Raw genomic sequence first — 15,681 nt, 5'->3', positions numbered from 1 at the left:
ACCCATTGGTGCCGCACGGAGCCTGCCCCGTGCCGCACCACCAACTTGGGCCTACCGACCACAATGTTTCAGCAACGATGACGCCGCTGCCTGCACTGTGACCTGGAGACAGCGCACGTTGCACCGCCCCGCTTCACACCACAGCCATTGTCTCACTAACGCCGCAGGACACCGTCACTGAGTCGCTGTCTGCACCGTGACCTGTGGGCACCACACATCACACCATCCCGCTTTGAACCACAGCCCGACGCCATGCACGCCAGGGCTCCTGACTTCGTCATCAGCCCAGAGTTGGATCTGCAATGCGTGTGCCTTCAAGAGCCCGACAACCCCTGCACCAACCTCCGGAACCAACACATGCAACGTCACACTCTTGATCTCATTGCGAGGGTCACGATGCCCTACATTTCCAATGTATTGTTTGTGGGCCTTCCCGACTCTATAGCTGGCCCACGACGCTGCACCCGGCCTGAACTGTTGGATTTGTTGTTCACGACGCTGTGATAGCCACAGACAGAGCTATCAACTTAAAGGAACTGTATTTTTAAGTTAATTCTTGCAAAAGTCATATCTTTATTACTGCATGTTGGATTTGTCTCGCTTTGGTCTTGTTTTACACAGATAAATATTGGCTATTTTTCTAAAACTGGTGTGGTGTCCTTTTGTAGTGGTTCACTGTATTACTGTGTGCTTTGTGCTAATGCTTTACACATTGCTTGTGAGATAAGCCTGACTGCTCGTGCCAAGCTACCAAGGGGGTGGGCAGGGGTTATATGAGCTGGGTATCTCCCTTATCCTGACTAGAGTGAGGGTCCTTTCTTGGACAGGGTGCAAACCGACTTCCAACTAGAGACCCAATTTCTAACAATAGGCACTACCACCATTATCCCAACCTTGCTTCTTCTCCTTATAGCTTCCTTTCCAGCTAACCAGGTGACTAAAAATGGTTACCAATTTTGCACTACTAATCAGACAGCCAGTGCAGTATGAGTGTTTCTGGCTGTTGATCCTACTCACCAGGCTTTCCCATCATTTCTTCTCCCTGAATTATCCTTCCTTCACCCACCCTCAGTGCAGTCTTGTGGGTTCTGGGTTTCATTACGCCTTTGAATGTCACCCATCATTACACCGAGACATGGTCCCCTTGCTTAATGTGCCACTGGAACCAAGCTACACCTGACTGGTGGGCCCTACTCAGGAACAGACCAGTCGTGGGTTGCTTGTGTTCCGGCCTGGCTGTTCGGGTTGGCCTGTTCATACTGAAGCAGGGTCCAGACTGATTTGGATATGGCTGGGTCCAAACTGAGGTGGGATGTTGGGCAAAAGAATGAAGGGTTGGAGTGCTACCTAGAGCAATTACCAGTACTTAGACAATTGAAAGCCCTTCTCCCTTCACCTTTTGTGTGCTTGATGTACTACCATAAGTGTCAGGGGCATGCCCAGAAGTTGGTCTAGGGCTCACTGTGCCACTGGAACCAAGCTACAGCTGCCTGAAGAACCACAATCAGGCCCAAACTGATCTTGGCCTGCTGCTAGGTTCCTGGATCTGGGAGGACCTGGACCGGAAGGCTGGACTGTTTCTATTGGAACAGGTTCAAGACTGATTTGCATATGGTTGGGCCCAAAATGATGTGGCATGTGGAATGAATGATGGATTGGAATGCTACCACGAATTATTGATTTATTGGTTAGTTGAAGTGCTAGCATTCTTCCCATAATTTATGTATTTAACTCATAATTATATACCATATCACATTATACTACACCACTACTATCCATAGCAGACTGTACCACACTGATGTTATTCCACATCCTATGACCAATTCATGCAACACAAATGCATAAATTGAGAGACAGCATGAAAAGTCTAAGACAAAACATTTGATGAAGATTAAAATGTAACATCCCAATTGAAAGGGTAATTGTGTTGAATGTTAATGGGATCTCAAACCAGAATACTTGAGAGGCCTTAGAATGCTGCATGATCATGATCACACCTTTACATATAAAATGCAATGTTTAGAGTTAGGATGCAATCTAGCTCTTTTGGGACAAACTTATGTTGCAATGCATCACTATCTAAACTGAATGGTCATGCTAAAAAGCATGCTGCAGTAGGTAAATCAAAACAGAAAAACAATTTTGTTTCCTGCGGACAGTGTGTATGAGATGAATAATTTAATGTATGATGGTTCAGTGGGCTTTTGAGACGTAAAAAACGAATAGTCAATCCACCCCGCTCTGAAAAGCAAAGCAATACTCAGACTCAACTGACACCTGGGATTTCAGTCCACAAACTCCTGACTAGTATCTAGGCTCAAGCAAAATTGTTCTTGGCTGGTATAATTTGCTTAATTTCACGCAATTCAGTAATGGTTTTTATATGAAAACCTGTAAATTTATGCCATTACATATGTGGCTTAATTAGTGGTGCGCAGGTGAAAATTCTTACTGTGGGAGCATCGAAACAACAAGAAGGGACAGAAAGCGAGTGTCTCTTCATGGTACAGGGTTTTTTTTGCACTATTTTTTTTTTAAGTGAAGTGCATCATTGCAACAATTTATTTTCAAAATGTTGTGTAATTGCACAAAGGGTAATTACCCGATTTTCTCACACCCCTATACAAAACCGAAATTGTTAGAAGGGGGTAGATGCTCAAGATTTACTATTACAGAACAGTCATCCCATTTTCTGTACAAGTAGGGAGAGGTCTGAGCCAATTAGCTCACAAAGATAGCAAGAGCTGCTTCAGCAGTGAGTGGGGCACTCCTCGCATCGCAAAGGATCTTGGGTTGCCATTTGACCCTTATTGGCATGCCTGTTAAGTGCAGAGGATCATGCTTTTCCCACACTGCTGTGTATGCGCTTCAGCTCTGCTTGCGGGTGCTGGTCCCCTTTGAGTGTCTTTGTGAACCCAAGGACAGTAAAGTATGCGAATATCTTAAACAAAATATCATCTGACAGGAATATTACGTCCTACACATCATTCACTAAAAAAGAATCACTCTACTATAGTTAATAATAGAAAATCTACACTCAATAGAGCAATATTTTTGTAAAACATTTTGAAGGCACAATATTTTTACCAGACGGTATTTTGCCAATGCTTTTCTGACAGGGAACCCCTTGGGAGCATATGGTTGGGGAGCCTCTCAACTGGATTTTGCGCAAACACTTCTACTCACTTTTATGCCAGATCAGCAGAATGTACAAGAGGTCAAATCAAAGAAACAAGCATTAGCTATGTTGACAAAAATATTTTAAAAAGCATGCAACAGTAAACAAATCAAAACAGAAAAACAATTTTGTTTCCTGTATACAGTGTTTGTATGAGATAAATAATTTAATGTATGAGGATGCAGTGGGCTTTTAAGACGTAAAAACACTCCGTTTTGCATTGCAACAAAAGTAATCCAACGGAAGCTGAAACATACACCAAAGGGCACGGATAAGAATCCTGTGGGCCGCAGCCAAAACCCCCCCTATATACATGTTAATATACATAAACGATAGGTATGCAGTGACCGGTGCTGTGTAGCCAGACTCAAAACTATAGAGGCCAACAGTGACATAATTAAGAGCTCCTGTGTCTCCTGCTGCTGCATTAGAGAATGCTGAAAAAGCTCCACCACCAAACAGTTGCCATTTTAGCCAATGACCTAGGCGCAGCATTGCCTTTTGACACTACCTTTTAATCACTATGAATGGACCTAGTGAAATCGCTCTTTTGGGGTTGTAGGAGCTTGCGACTCATGAGACTGAATACAAACCCCAAACAGTCAGAGTCGCTTCATACACTCATTACACAAGCGCCCGTTGTAAACGGAACATTTTGAGTAGACTTTACATGCCATCCTGCAGATTTCTTTTAAGGATTCCTGGTTAATATCCTGCTTGCATTATTCATTAGAATATTTTCTCTTGATGTCCTTCTGGAAAGTACAGTTGATGCACAGGAAAAGGTGCTGTCCAATAACCTACAATCTACTCCATCAACAAAAATATAATCTGCCCCACATTCCAGATAGTTTATTTTAAATATATTTTCGGCTCATCAGACAATTGGTTGCTCGCACATGAAGAACATTATGAAAAAAAGTATGGCTTAAGATATTTTAGCTGTCTTTGCCAAACCACATCCAAGGCCTATATATTCTCAAACAATGCTCCGCGGAGAAAACAAAGTTCAAATAAGCTGTTTAAGAGACTTTTAAAATGAGAATGTGATGTTTGTGGGTGAATTAATGCGACAACCTCATCCCAGCTTAAGGGCCACTAAGTCCTCATGCTCGCATCCTCAAGTTGAATAGTTAAGGGCCGGTTAATAAAGAACATTTTTAGAAGGCTCGGTGTTCCCTAATTTGTCATTTTAATAAGCAGAAGTTACTAGTGTGACAAACTGGCATCCAAAACCGGAGTCTGATCATCTGAATAAGTGGCACCTGCTCAGCAACCCCACCTTCAGGTAAACAGCTAAGAGGACTTATTCATAAAATATTTTTTAGATTAGGTTAAGTAGTACTACATTAGATAATGCAAAATGTAATTTGCAAACTTCCGGCCAGAGAGCTCTGCCTCTCCTATCTTTTCTCTATGGTGATCCCTTCAGGGTGGGGAGCTCCGCACACAGAAGTATATGATTTAGTAGGAAATGGGGAAGGAATAAGAAGGAGCGGTGGAAAACTAGAGAATAATTACTGCAAAATAGATGGGTTGAGAGGAAGGAGGGAAAGGTTTAAGGAGGGACATGGTAATACAAAATATGCACCCACGATTGAAATGCGGTTTGAAATTCACAAAATACACTTTTGAATCTTAAACATTGGTACTACTGACAAAAAAGGATTAAAATACTCGAGACCAGCCTTGGAGTGTCAAGCACCATGCATGGCTAACCAATGGTACTGCAACATGCAGGGAGACATATAAAATACCATATTTTAAATACAACTTAAATAAGATTAATTTTATTCATACTATTAAATGATTTGTTTAAAGTAAACATTTTTAAATATTATTTTTATTACATATTGTATTATATTAAGACAATATACTGTAAACAATATTTTTTAAATTAGTTAACAAATAAAAGAATACATAACTTGCGATCAAGATTGTGACAAGAGGAGAGTGGCATGAAGTGTCGTAGAGTGGAATGGTGAAGAGTGGAGTAGAATGTTGTAGAGTGGAGTGGCAGAGAGTGTAGTGTAATGTAGTGGCATAGTGTGGCGTTGCATGGAGTGGCATACACTGGAATGGCATGGAATAGAGTGAACCGATGTAGAGAGCATTGGCATAGAGTGTTGCAGTGTATAATGGTGCAGAGTGCAGGGGCATTGAGTGCAGAGGCATTGAATTCAGTGGCGTACAATGCAGCATTGTAGAATGCGGTGATATAGATTGGAGGCGTGCATAGTAGATGTTATACCTGGCATCCTTGGGGTAGTCTTCCCTGTCTTTTTTTTGCCTCTGCTTACTATGTTGTGACTGTGTGCTGGACTTTGTTGTTGCTGACTTGCCAGGCCCAACCCTTCCCTTTTTGTACATGCATCCCTAAGGTAGGCCTTAGGTAGCCCCATGGGCAGGGTGCAGTGTAGGTTAAAAGTAGGACATGTACTGATGTGTTTACATGTCCTGACAGTGAACTACTGCCAAATTTGTTTTTCACTGCTGCAAGGCCTAAATCTCTCGTAGGTTAACACTGGGACTGGCTTTTAATATCTTTTAATTGCACTTTCCCATTAGGAGCAGACAGAGATTTGGAGTTTGGTGTCTCTAAACTCACAGTTTAAAATACATCTTTTGGCAAAGTTGTTTTCTAGATTGTAAGTTTGAAAATGCCACTTTTAGAAAGTGGGCATTTTCTTGCTTAAACATTCTGTGCCTCTTCCTGCTTGTGTATTCCACATCCGGGTCAGACTGACAGTTGGGCTGTTGTGAATTCCCTCTAGACAGTGACACAAAGAGAGCTGGGGTGTAGCCTGAATATCCTCATATGTCTCCAAAGCTAGAGTGGGGAGGGAGGAGCTGACACTTACACGTAAAAGGGCTGTGCCTGTCCTCACACAATGCAGTCTCCAACCCTCTGGTGTGTCTCTGGGGCCAGGCCTCGGCAAGGCAGGAACTTGTGACCCACAGAGACTTTCCTTCGAAGTTTGCCTGCTTCAAAGGCAGAAAAGGGTATATTTAGTGGACCCAAAATCCCAGAGGTTTCGATTTCTTCTGGATCAAGAGTAACCTCTGCCACGGAGAAGAGCTGAAGAGCTGGAGGAGGAGTACGCCCCTTTGCCTGTGAGGGTGCTTTCCTGGGTTGGCGTGCAGTTGCTGCGTCTACATTTGAGAGGACAAAGACTGGAGTTTGCTGTGTTTTCCTGATTATGAAGTGTCTCCAAGGACCTTGGCTGAGCTTGCCCCCTGTTCTGAATCTCAGGGCCATCAAAGGCTTCCTCTGCCAGCACCTAGACTCTCTTTCTGAGACTCCTACCCTTTCAAGTGATGCCTAATCCAGTCAGTGGGCCCTTGAAAGGAGAAGCTGGTGGAACTAAGACTGAAATCCATGCACAGGAGCTGGGAGGGAGAAAAACCAATGCAGCACCTGCTTCGCGGCTGAAAAATCAACGCACCACCTGCATCGCAGCTGGGAAATCAACACAACACCTGTCTGCGGCTGCCAAAATCAACAGATCACCCATGCAGCGCAGCTCCTCACAAACATGCGCTGGAATTTCACATGCATGGTCACTGGGTGTCAAAATCATTGTCAACCTGCGAGGACCCGAGGTTGCCTGTACGGAAATCGATGTCTCGCTCTTCTGCAGGAGAGAAAAACTATGCATTGCCTACCCGACCGGAGAAGAATGACGCACGGCCTCACTTGCGAGTAAGGAATCAACGCATCGCTGACTTTTCCGATGCACGCTCGCCCATGTGGCTTTATTTTTGACGCAAACTAGGTACGTTGTGTAAAAACAATGCATCCATTAATTTCTATGGATTAAGACTCTTTTAACTTTAAAACTGCATAACTTTGGTTGTTTATGTTGGATTTTTGCCGTTTTAGTCTTGTTTGATGTAGATAAATATTGGCTATTTTCTAAACTCGTGTTGTGTCCATTTTGCAGCGTTTTCACTGAATTACTGTTTGTTGGTACAAATACTTTACACATTGCCTCTGAGATAAGCCTGACTGCTTGTGCCAAGCTACCAAGGGGGTGAGTAGGATTTATCCTGGGTGTGTTTTGCCCTGCCCTGTCTGCCCTGACTAGAGTGTGGGTCCCTGCTTGGACAGAGTGCAAACTTACTGCCAACCAGAGACCCAATTTCCAACAGTAGAGTGCAGTGGTGTAGATTAGAGAGATGCATAGTACAGTGCAGTGGTGCAGAGTGGAGTGGTGTGGAGTGGTGCAGAGTGGAGTGGCACAGATTGAAATGATGCAGAGTGGGGTGGCACAGAGTGCAGTGGCGTAGAGTAGAGTGGTATAGAGTAGAGTGGGGTGAGTGGAGTGCGTAAAGTTGAGTGATGCAAAAGGCAGTGGCACAGAGTAGAGATGAGTGACCCAGAGTGCAGGGGCATGGAGAGGTGCAGAACAGAGTAGTATACAGTGGTGCAGAGTTGAGTATAGTGCCATTGAATACAGTGGCACAGAGTGCAGTGGCATAGAGTAGAGTGGCATAGATTTCAGTGGTGGAGTGTGCAGTGTTTCAGCGGATAGTGTTAAAGTGCAGTGACGTAGATTGGAGTAGAGTGGCATAGAGAGCAGTGATGCAGAGTAGAGTGCAGTCACGTAGAGTGCAATGACATAGAGAGCAGTTGAATAGAGTGCACAGGCGTAGAGGGCAGATGTTAAGAGTAGAGTGGCATAGAGTGCAGTGGCTTAAAGTAGATTGTTTTAGAGTAGAGTGAAGTGGCATATAGTGGAATGGTGCAGGGTAAGATTGAGGTTGCATATGGTGGCATAGAGTATAATAGTATACAGTAAAAACGTGCAGGGTGCAGCAGCGTAGAGTGCAGTTGTCCATAGTAGATTAGAGTGGCATACAGCAGATTGGCATAGAGTGCAGGGGCATATAGTTGAGTGTTACAGAGTAAAGTGTGTTGGCATAGAGTGTATTGGCTTAGAGTGCAGTGGCGTAGAGTACAGTGGTATAGAGCGGAGTTGTGCAGAGTAGATTGGTGTGGCCTAGACTGCTGTGATGTAGAGTCCAGTGGTGAAGAGTGCAGTGGTGTAGAGTAGAGAGCAAAGAGTGAATTGGCTTAGAGTTGAGTGGTACAGGATAGAGTAGAGAGACATAGAGTGCAGTGGCATAAAGTGGAGTTGAGTGGTGCAAAGTGCAGTGTCGTGGAGTAGTGTAAATTGGAGTGATGCAGCGTAGAGTGCAGCAGTGTGGATTAGTGCAGAGCAGAGTGACTGAGGTAGAGTGAAGCATTAACGGTGTGGTAGCACACTGCTATTACTGACAACAGATTTTCAATTATAATGATCATTACATTTGCACAGACATACAGTTTTGCTGATAAAACTATACAGTGCACAGTCGAAAATGTGTGGAAATGACATCACCTAGTTTCATGATTGATTTTGTTAATATTAAAGTATTTGTTTCTAACACACTTCAGAAATATAAAAAATATGCTTCATTTATGGGTTCATAATTCTGATATATTTTGAAATACTTACACAGTTCATTTAAATGTTGTCATGTGGTAGCAAAACCTCTTTGCTGCCACCTGTATATAGCAAGATTGTCACACAAATCCTCTCACTTTGAAGTAAGAGAATGAAAAGTAAACAAGCGCCCTTGGAAAACAGTGTCAGACATTTGACTTTGGCCTTTCAATGCACAGCAAGTGTGACAAAGAACAAGATTTAAAGGCCTGCTAACACAAAGCAAGTTTGTGGAAGGATACAGAAAAAATGGTTTAGGCAACAGAGGGATGAACTGAACCTGGAGAGCCTAAAGCAAAAAATGGCAACAAATGGAAAGCCAGAAAGTGTGTTACAAAGCGATCTGGGTTTAGTCCATCATTGTTTTGCCCACCACCCCACCCCAGTTTGGATCCAGCCAAATGCAAGTAAGTATTGACCCTGTGCCCCATGGGAACAAACCAGCCCAAACTTCCAGGCCAGTGCCTCCCTGGACTAGAAACAAGCTTCCTGGGATCGGTTTTGGGGTATCACCCCTCATCAGCCAGGCTAGCTTGAACCCAGTGGTGCTGAGCTGGGGACCCACATCTGGGCATACCCTTCCCACCTAGGACAACAAAAGCAGAAAAGAACAGATGATGGACAGAATGCTGAACAATGCAAACATTCACCCCCAGTCACAGAGATCTGGGTTTAATCCACGTTTTTTTTTCCCATCATGCCACCCCAGTTTGGACCCAGCCATAGTTTCAATCAGTCTTGACCCTGTTCCCCAGGGTAACAGCCCAGCCCAATCTGCCATGCCAGGTCCTCCCTGGACTGGAAATCAGCATCCTGGGACTGGTTTCGGGATATCACCCCCTCATCAGCCAGGCTAGCTTTAATCCAGAGACACAGTGAGCTTGGGACCCATGTCTGGGCATACCCTTTCCACTTAAGGCAACAAAAGCAAAAAGAACAGATGATGGACAGAATGCTGAACAATGCAAACATTCGAACCCCCCCTCACCACCATGTCACAGAGATCTGGGTTTAATCCATTGTTTTTTGGCCACCATCCCAGTTTGTAACCAGACATTTACAAATCATCTTAACCCTGTTCTCTATGGGAACAGTCCAGCCCAAACTGCCAGGCTAGGTCCTCCCTGGACAAGAAACATGCATTCTGGGACCAAATTTGGGGTATCACCCCTCATTAGCCACACTAGCTTCAATCCAGTGACTCAGTGAGAATGGGACCCATGTCTGGGCATACCCTTTCCACTTAGGGCAACAAAAGCAAAAAAGAACAGATGCTTGATGAAATGCTGAACAATGCAAACATTCGCCCCCCAGTCACAGAGATCTGGGTTTAATCCATCGTTTCTTTGTCCATCACGCCACCCCAGTTTGGACCTAGCCATATGCAAATCAGTCTTGCCCCTGTTCTCCATGGGAACAGTCTTGTCCAAACTGTACAAAACTGACACAGGGATGCATTTTGCACTAAGAAATAGAGCTAAATGGAACAGAACACAAATAGCAATCACAAGCAACCACCTGTTCATTCTATATGTGCTCTTGAGGTAGGATTTTCCCTCAGTTTACTACCAGCATTTAGCACAAAATATACCTTTGCATCCAAAATGGATGTAAAGATGCATTTTGCACTAAGAGGCAACGCTAAATGCAGCAGAACAAGAATAGCGAGCAGCGGCTCACACTGCCTAGCTGTGCTCTGCAATAGGATTTGGTCCCCCCAAATTACTCCTAACCACGGGAGGAGAAGTAGTTGCATAGTTATCAGTAATTTCGCATCAAAGAGTAATGCGGAATTAACAAAATTACTCCGGCATAATTGAAATTCTGCCAAGAACTATTCTGGGCTTGCTATGACTCCTGAAGCTCCATCTGTTTCGGGTAAGCAAGACAAATAATTCCTTTCTACCTCCAAGCATGTCACTTGAAATGCCTCCAGCAGAAATTCTTTCAGTGATAGTTTTATTATTGCCTATGTACATAGGCAATGAAATGAGTCCCATATGAGCGAACATTGCACAACTCACACTAGCTGAGGGTGCAAACTCATCAGTTGCAGTCTGAGAGAAAGGTGGCTGTGTTTATAATTGTATTTATTGTCCTGAAAACACAAGTATTATATTGACATAAGCAAATTCATCCTGCAACACTTTTAAGCAGATAACAGCCTTGTTACAAAGGTTGAACTAATGTCAAAATACCAATGGCTGCAGTATAAACTGCCCCTGATCATTCAGATATTGTGTTTTTAAGCTTGCTTTTCAAAAAATAGTCTGCTTCAAATCAAAAGATAAATACAATTATTTTCCATGTTGCTGAGTCTGACAACAGTGGATTATCCTTGGCAAAATCACTTTATGTTAACCCGCCACTGTTGCCTTGTACTCTAAAAGAGGCTGTGTTAAAAAACAAGGTGGCTCTATGACCAATTATTGTGTGGAAGGGAATTGGGACAAGTTAGAAGTGTTTAGCATACAACCAAAACCATACGTCTGTATTTCTAAATGGGATAACATAATAGAATGGAGAATAACATTTTTAAATTGTGTTGATTTCACAATAGAAATTTACCAAGTCTGAACAGCATCCTTGTTGTCTTTGTATTCCAAAGACATCTGGAAAAATCACCCATTCCAATAATGTTACTTTTCTCTCGGAAGAAGTTTCTAATGTCTGCTCTGGAGAGAACACATAAATCATTTCAAATTTCCACAATTTAATGTGATTTGTATCCTTCCTCATTTGGAGAGGCTCATGCGGTCTGCATTTCGAAGAATGCTGAGCTTAAAAAAAAAAACTGCTGGCCCTATTTTCTTCTTTCTTTTGGCATTTGAATACATCAATCCACCTATCGCGACCCCTGCTCGAGGGAAGTGATGCAGGCACTATAAAACAAACTGAGCAGTCCTGGAAGTCTGGAAAGATAGATCGGGTCAGCTCTTTCCATAAAGCAAGATGTCCCCTGCAAACAATACCATACTCCGGAATGCCTTTAAGAGTTCAATTGTGATCTGCGGGGCCAAGACACCAGTGACACAATCCCGGCTATTTCTGACCCAATTGAGTGACCTTGGGCAAATACGTTCCTCTCTCGGTACCTCACTTTGAACTCTGCTCAATTGAGCACCTTTTTAGAAGTCGGGTAGAGCCCATAATAGATGTCTAGGGGTTCTGGAGTAGCATGCAACTCGCCGCAAAACGCTGTAATGCCTGTGCAGCAGTAGTAAACGCTAAACGCTGTATCATTGCAATTAGAAATCATTATATTAAAACTAGACACATTCAATATCTTTTAAAGGGATTTGACTTACTGCCCAAGGCACCGGCCACTGCACAGAGCAGGATGAATGCCCGCTGCCCCATGACTGCGCACATCAATCCCTGCTTAGCATAACATCCACAGAGAGCCAGCGGTCCTTCTCAGAGGAAGTTCCGAGCCCAGCAGTGGAAGGAAAACGGGTTTCACAAAGCACAAGGACTTTATTTCCACCCACTTCTCGGGGTGGGTGCAGGGGGCGGTGGAGGTAACTAAAGGAGGGAGGGGTGGGAAAACAAAGTGACCAATGACAACACACGCAGGGAGTTTTCTCCCCTTCTCCCCCTTGATGGGGAATGGTGAAGCCAATCAGCAGCATGCTCGCGCACCATTGAGAGGCAGGAGGGTTTACTACGGAGTGGTGGGAGCTGGGTCCCATGTGGGGAACCGAGGAGAGCACAGAGGAGTCCTGCAAACAGGACCCCTTAGTGTAGGAAAGTGCAAGCATTTATGGAAAGACAACGCCCGGCACTGTGCAGCTCTGTGCACCGACCCCCGGGCACTTGATCTTACCACATGTCACACCTCCCCCAATCTGATTGAATGTGACTCTAAATCCCAGATTCGCAGCATGTCAGGAAAGGAGCGCGCAGGTTAACGACCATTTTCAGAAACTGGTAACAGATGCTGCTTGTCAAACTGTGCTTTGGTCCGAAAATTAAAAGTCAATGGACCGAGTGTTTTTTTCCCCCTGGAAACATGACCAGAAACCCAATTAACTTAGTTTCTTTCAAACACTTCGTGGAAATATGACGAGGTTTACGCTTCGACGTCCTAATGCTGCGGTTGCTGCAAGTCTTACCACCGCAATGTTCACGTTGGGTCTGCGCCCCTGCTTCACGCCTGTCCTCAGGCAGGAGCTGTAAGAGATAATACATTTCTTGGAGGGGGGGCAGGGACAGCCTTGGGGACTTTTCAATCTACCCTATACAAACCACCCGTTGTTTGCGAACTGCGATAAATGTACACAATCAAATAGTTTGGATGTGAAATTGGGAGAAAGGAAAGCATGCTGTCACAGCCTGAAAGTATCTTTAATGTTGTTTACATTCACAAAGCAATTAGCTCAAATGTAAAAATAACATGCTCATTAACCTTGGATCTTACTGAAGCAAACAAATAAAGGTAGGAGAGTAAAAAGGAAGAACATACCCTTTGTTCCCCACATTCACCATGCAGCTTGGAACCGAATCAGAGATATCAAAAGCAATCAGGTACAACAATTGTAAACTGTGCTCTGAAACCATAGTTCTAATAACACTTCTACTCCTGTGTGCGATCCTGGGCAGCTCAGCTCCACATCACTCATAACTGGGAGCATTTACACTGAAGATGCTCTTGGAGTTACAGGCTATGTAAAACATGGGACTCTGTAACGGGGCGGCTTTAGGGCAGTGCGAGCAATGCAATTGCACCTGGTGCTGACCTGGATTGGGGGGGCGCTTCCCTCAGGGGGGCGCTGTGTTTAGCAATGACTTAGGAAACTCCCAATTTAAAAGTATCTGCTGAAAAGTTCCTTGTGCCTCCAGCCTTCAGAAAATAATTAAAATGTCAAGATAATTCGTGTGATTAATGTTCCTGCTAGGGAGAGAGATGGGAGTTTTGTCTAGCGCAGCTTTGACTTGCCATAAAGTAGAGTAGAGGGTTAATATGCCTGCTGCAAAGAACATAACTATATTTTATGTAGATATGTGAGTGGATTAGTAACGCCAGCCTTTACACAAGCACTTTAAAACAAATGAATGTATGTGAAAGCAGGCTATGGAGATATGAGGGGCGCATTTGTTGGGTGGTAGTGAGTGAATCCGAGGAGGTGGTCATGGGGTCGGGGGTACCAAAAAAGACCTTGGCACAGGCCGCCAACCGCCTTAAAGCCGGCCCTGATCTGTAATCCCTGAATAAACGGCCATCACTAATTTCTTTAGACTCTGCTTTTTGTGACGCACCAAGTCACTGATTATTAAGAAAAAACATTCACTGATTATAAAGAAAAGACATCAGAAAAAGGCTTTTGTAAGGTTATTACAGTTGAGTTCTGACATCACAGTGTCTTCTGCCAGAGCTAGCAGCAGATCAGGTGACAGAGCATCATTAATGCAGCTGTTTAAAGCAACAAATGGAATAGTGCTTTTCTTTCTTCAACTCTATTTTAACTGCCAGGCTTTTTCTCCCTCAAGTGGCGAGTCTTTTTTTTAGCAATTTAGGGTAGTTCACGCTTAGGCCCTCATAAACTTTGTCCACATAAGCTAACCACGCCAAATTTGCGTCCTTTTTTTCCAACATCCTAGGAATTCTAGAGGTACCCAGAGTTTGTGGGTTTCCCTGGAGGAGACCAAGAAATGAATAAAAATACAGCAATTTTTTTTTTTAATGGAAACAAAGGCTGCAGAAGAAACACAATTGCGGCATTTTACTGGGACATATCCCATTTTTACTATTTTTTGTGCTTTCAGCCTCCTTCCATTTAGTGACAGAAATGGGTGTGAAACCAATGCTGGATCCCAGACAGCTAAACATTTATGAAAATTAGATACAATTCTGAAATCAGCAAGGAGCCATTTGTGTAGATCCTTCAAGGTTTCCCTGCAGAAAGTAACAGCTAAAATGGAAAAATATTGAAATTGAAGTGAAAAAAAGAGCCATTTCTGTCAACATTTTCTTCTATAACTTTTTCCAGCTAAGGCAGATTTTTGAAAGCAATATACCTATACGCCTGCTGGACTCTTCTGGTTGAAGAGATTTATAGGACTTGTAGGTTCATCAAGAATTAATTTGGTGAAACATAAAGAGTGAAAAATAGGTATCAAGGAATCCTTTGTATTTAACAAATGGGCACAAGATAAGGTGTTGGGAAGCAGTGGTTATTTGCACATCTCTAAATTCCAGGGTCCTCATACTATCGTGATTTACAGGGCATTTCTCAAATAGACGTTTTTTTTACACACTGTCTTAGATTTGGAAGGAAAAAATGTGGAGAAAGACAAGGGGCAATAACACTTGTTCTTCTGATCTGTGTTCCCCCAAGTCTACCGATAAAAATGGATTTTTCTACATGGCAGCGTCCCAAAGTCCAAAAACGGCAGTCCTCACCATTCCAAGTGGGACGATTTTGAGAGTTAGCCAAGCTCCCAAGGCCCAGATGTAAAACCAAAACCCCAAATAATCAAATGTCCTCTTGCTTGCTGTTGGGAAAAAATCTTTTAGTGTTCGGGGGATAGCTGAAAGACTGTTAACCCCTTCAGTTGGGGTGGGGGCATAACCATGCTCATACTGGTTGGTAGCCACCACCACACAATTTTTTATTTTGTTTTAAATTTCCTCTCATCTAATAGGCTTTCTGCCTCCCCCAGGGAGTGGATCCGGGATAATTGCCCCATCTGCCCACTGGTGGGCAGAACAACTTTGTCCCCATTTATTTGGGGTGGGGGAAAGTCCATATCCCCACACTCTTTCTTTAAAAAAAATTATTTCCTGGTGTCTAGTGGGCTTTCTGCCCCCTTGGGGGCAGATGGGCCTTACAAAAATAGGTTGATCTGCCCCAAAGGGGTGCAGAAATGGCCTAAAATAAATTGTCCCACCAGGGGAGTGGCCCTTGTTTAAGGGGATGAGCCCAAGCTGTAAAAAACAAGCAAAAAAATCCCTAGTGTCTAGTGTTTTCTGCCCCCTTGGGGGCAGAATGGCTTAATAAAAGTAAGCCGTTC

General features: G+C 43.7%; 1 protein-coding gene across 3 annotated transcripts in view; it reads right to left on the bottom strand.

The window, feature by feature from the left end:
* LOC138261322 (uncharacterized) overlaps nucleotides 1-12,128 on the bottom strand; it is an 888,401-nt gene extending 876,273 nt beyond the window's left edge. For 2 of the 3 annotated variants that reach the window (XR_011199068.1, XM_069210158.1), the window contains exon 1: nucleotides 11,976-12,128. Coding sequence is in view for 2 of the 3 variants with exons in the window: in XM_069210158.1 (XP_069066259.1) it covers nucleotides 11,976-12,039 (64 nt within the window). In the remaining variant the exon portion in view is untranslated. The remainder of the gene's footprint in view (nucleotides 1-11,975) is intronic. The other variant, XM_069210160.1, reaches the window with a different exon arrangement.
* Between the last annotated feature and the right edge of the window lie 3,553 nt (nucleotides 12,129-15,681).

This window comes from Pleurodeles waltl, chromosome 10 (genome assembly GCF_031143425.1).
Source record: "Pleurodeles waltl isolate 20211129_DDA chromosome 10, aPleWal1.hap1.20221129, whole genome shotgun sequence".
NCBI lineage: Eukaryota > Metazoa > Chordata > Amphibia > Caudata > Salamandridae > Pleurodeles > Pleurodeles waltl.
Note: the sequence above shows the minus strand (reverse complement) of the source record. Positions and strands in the feature narration are given on the sequence as shown.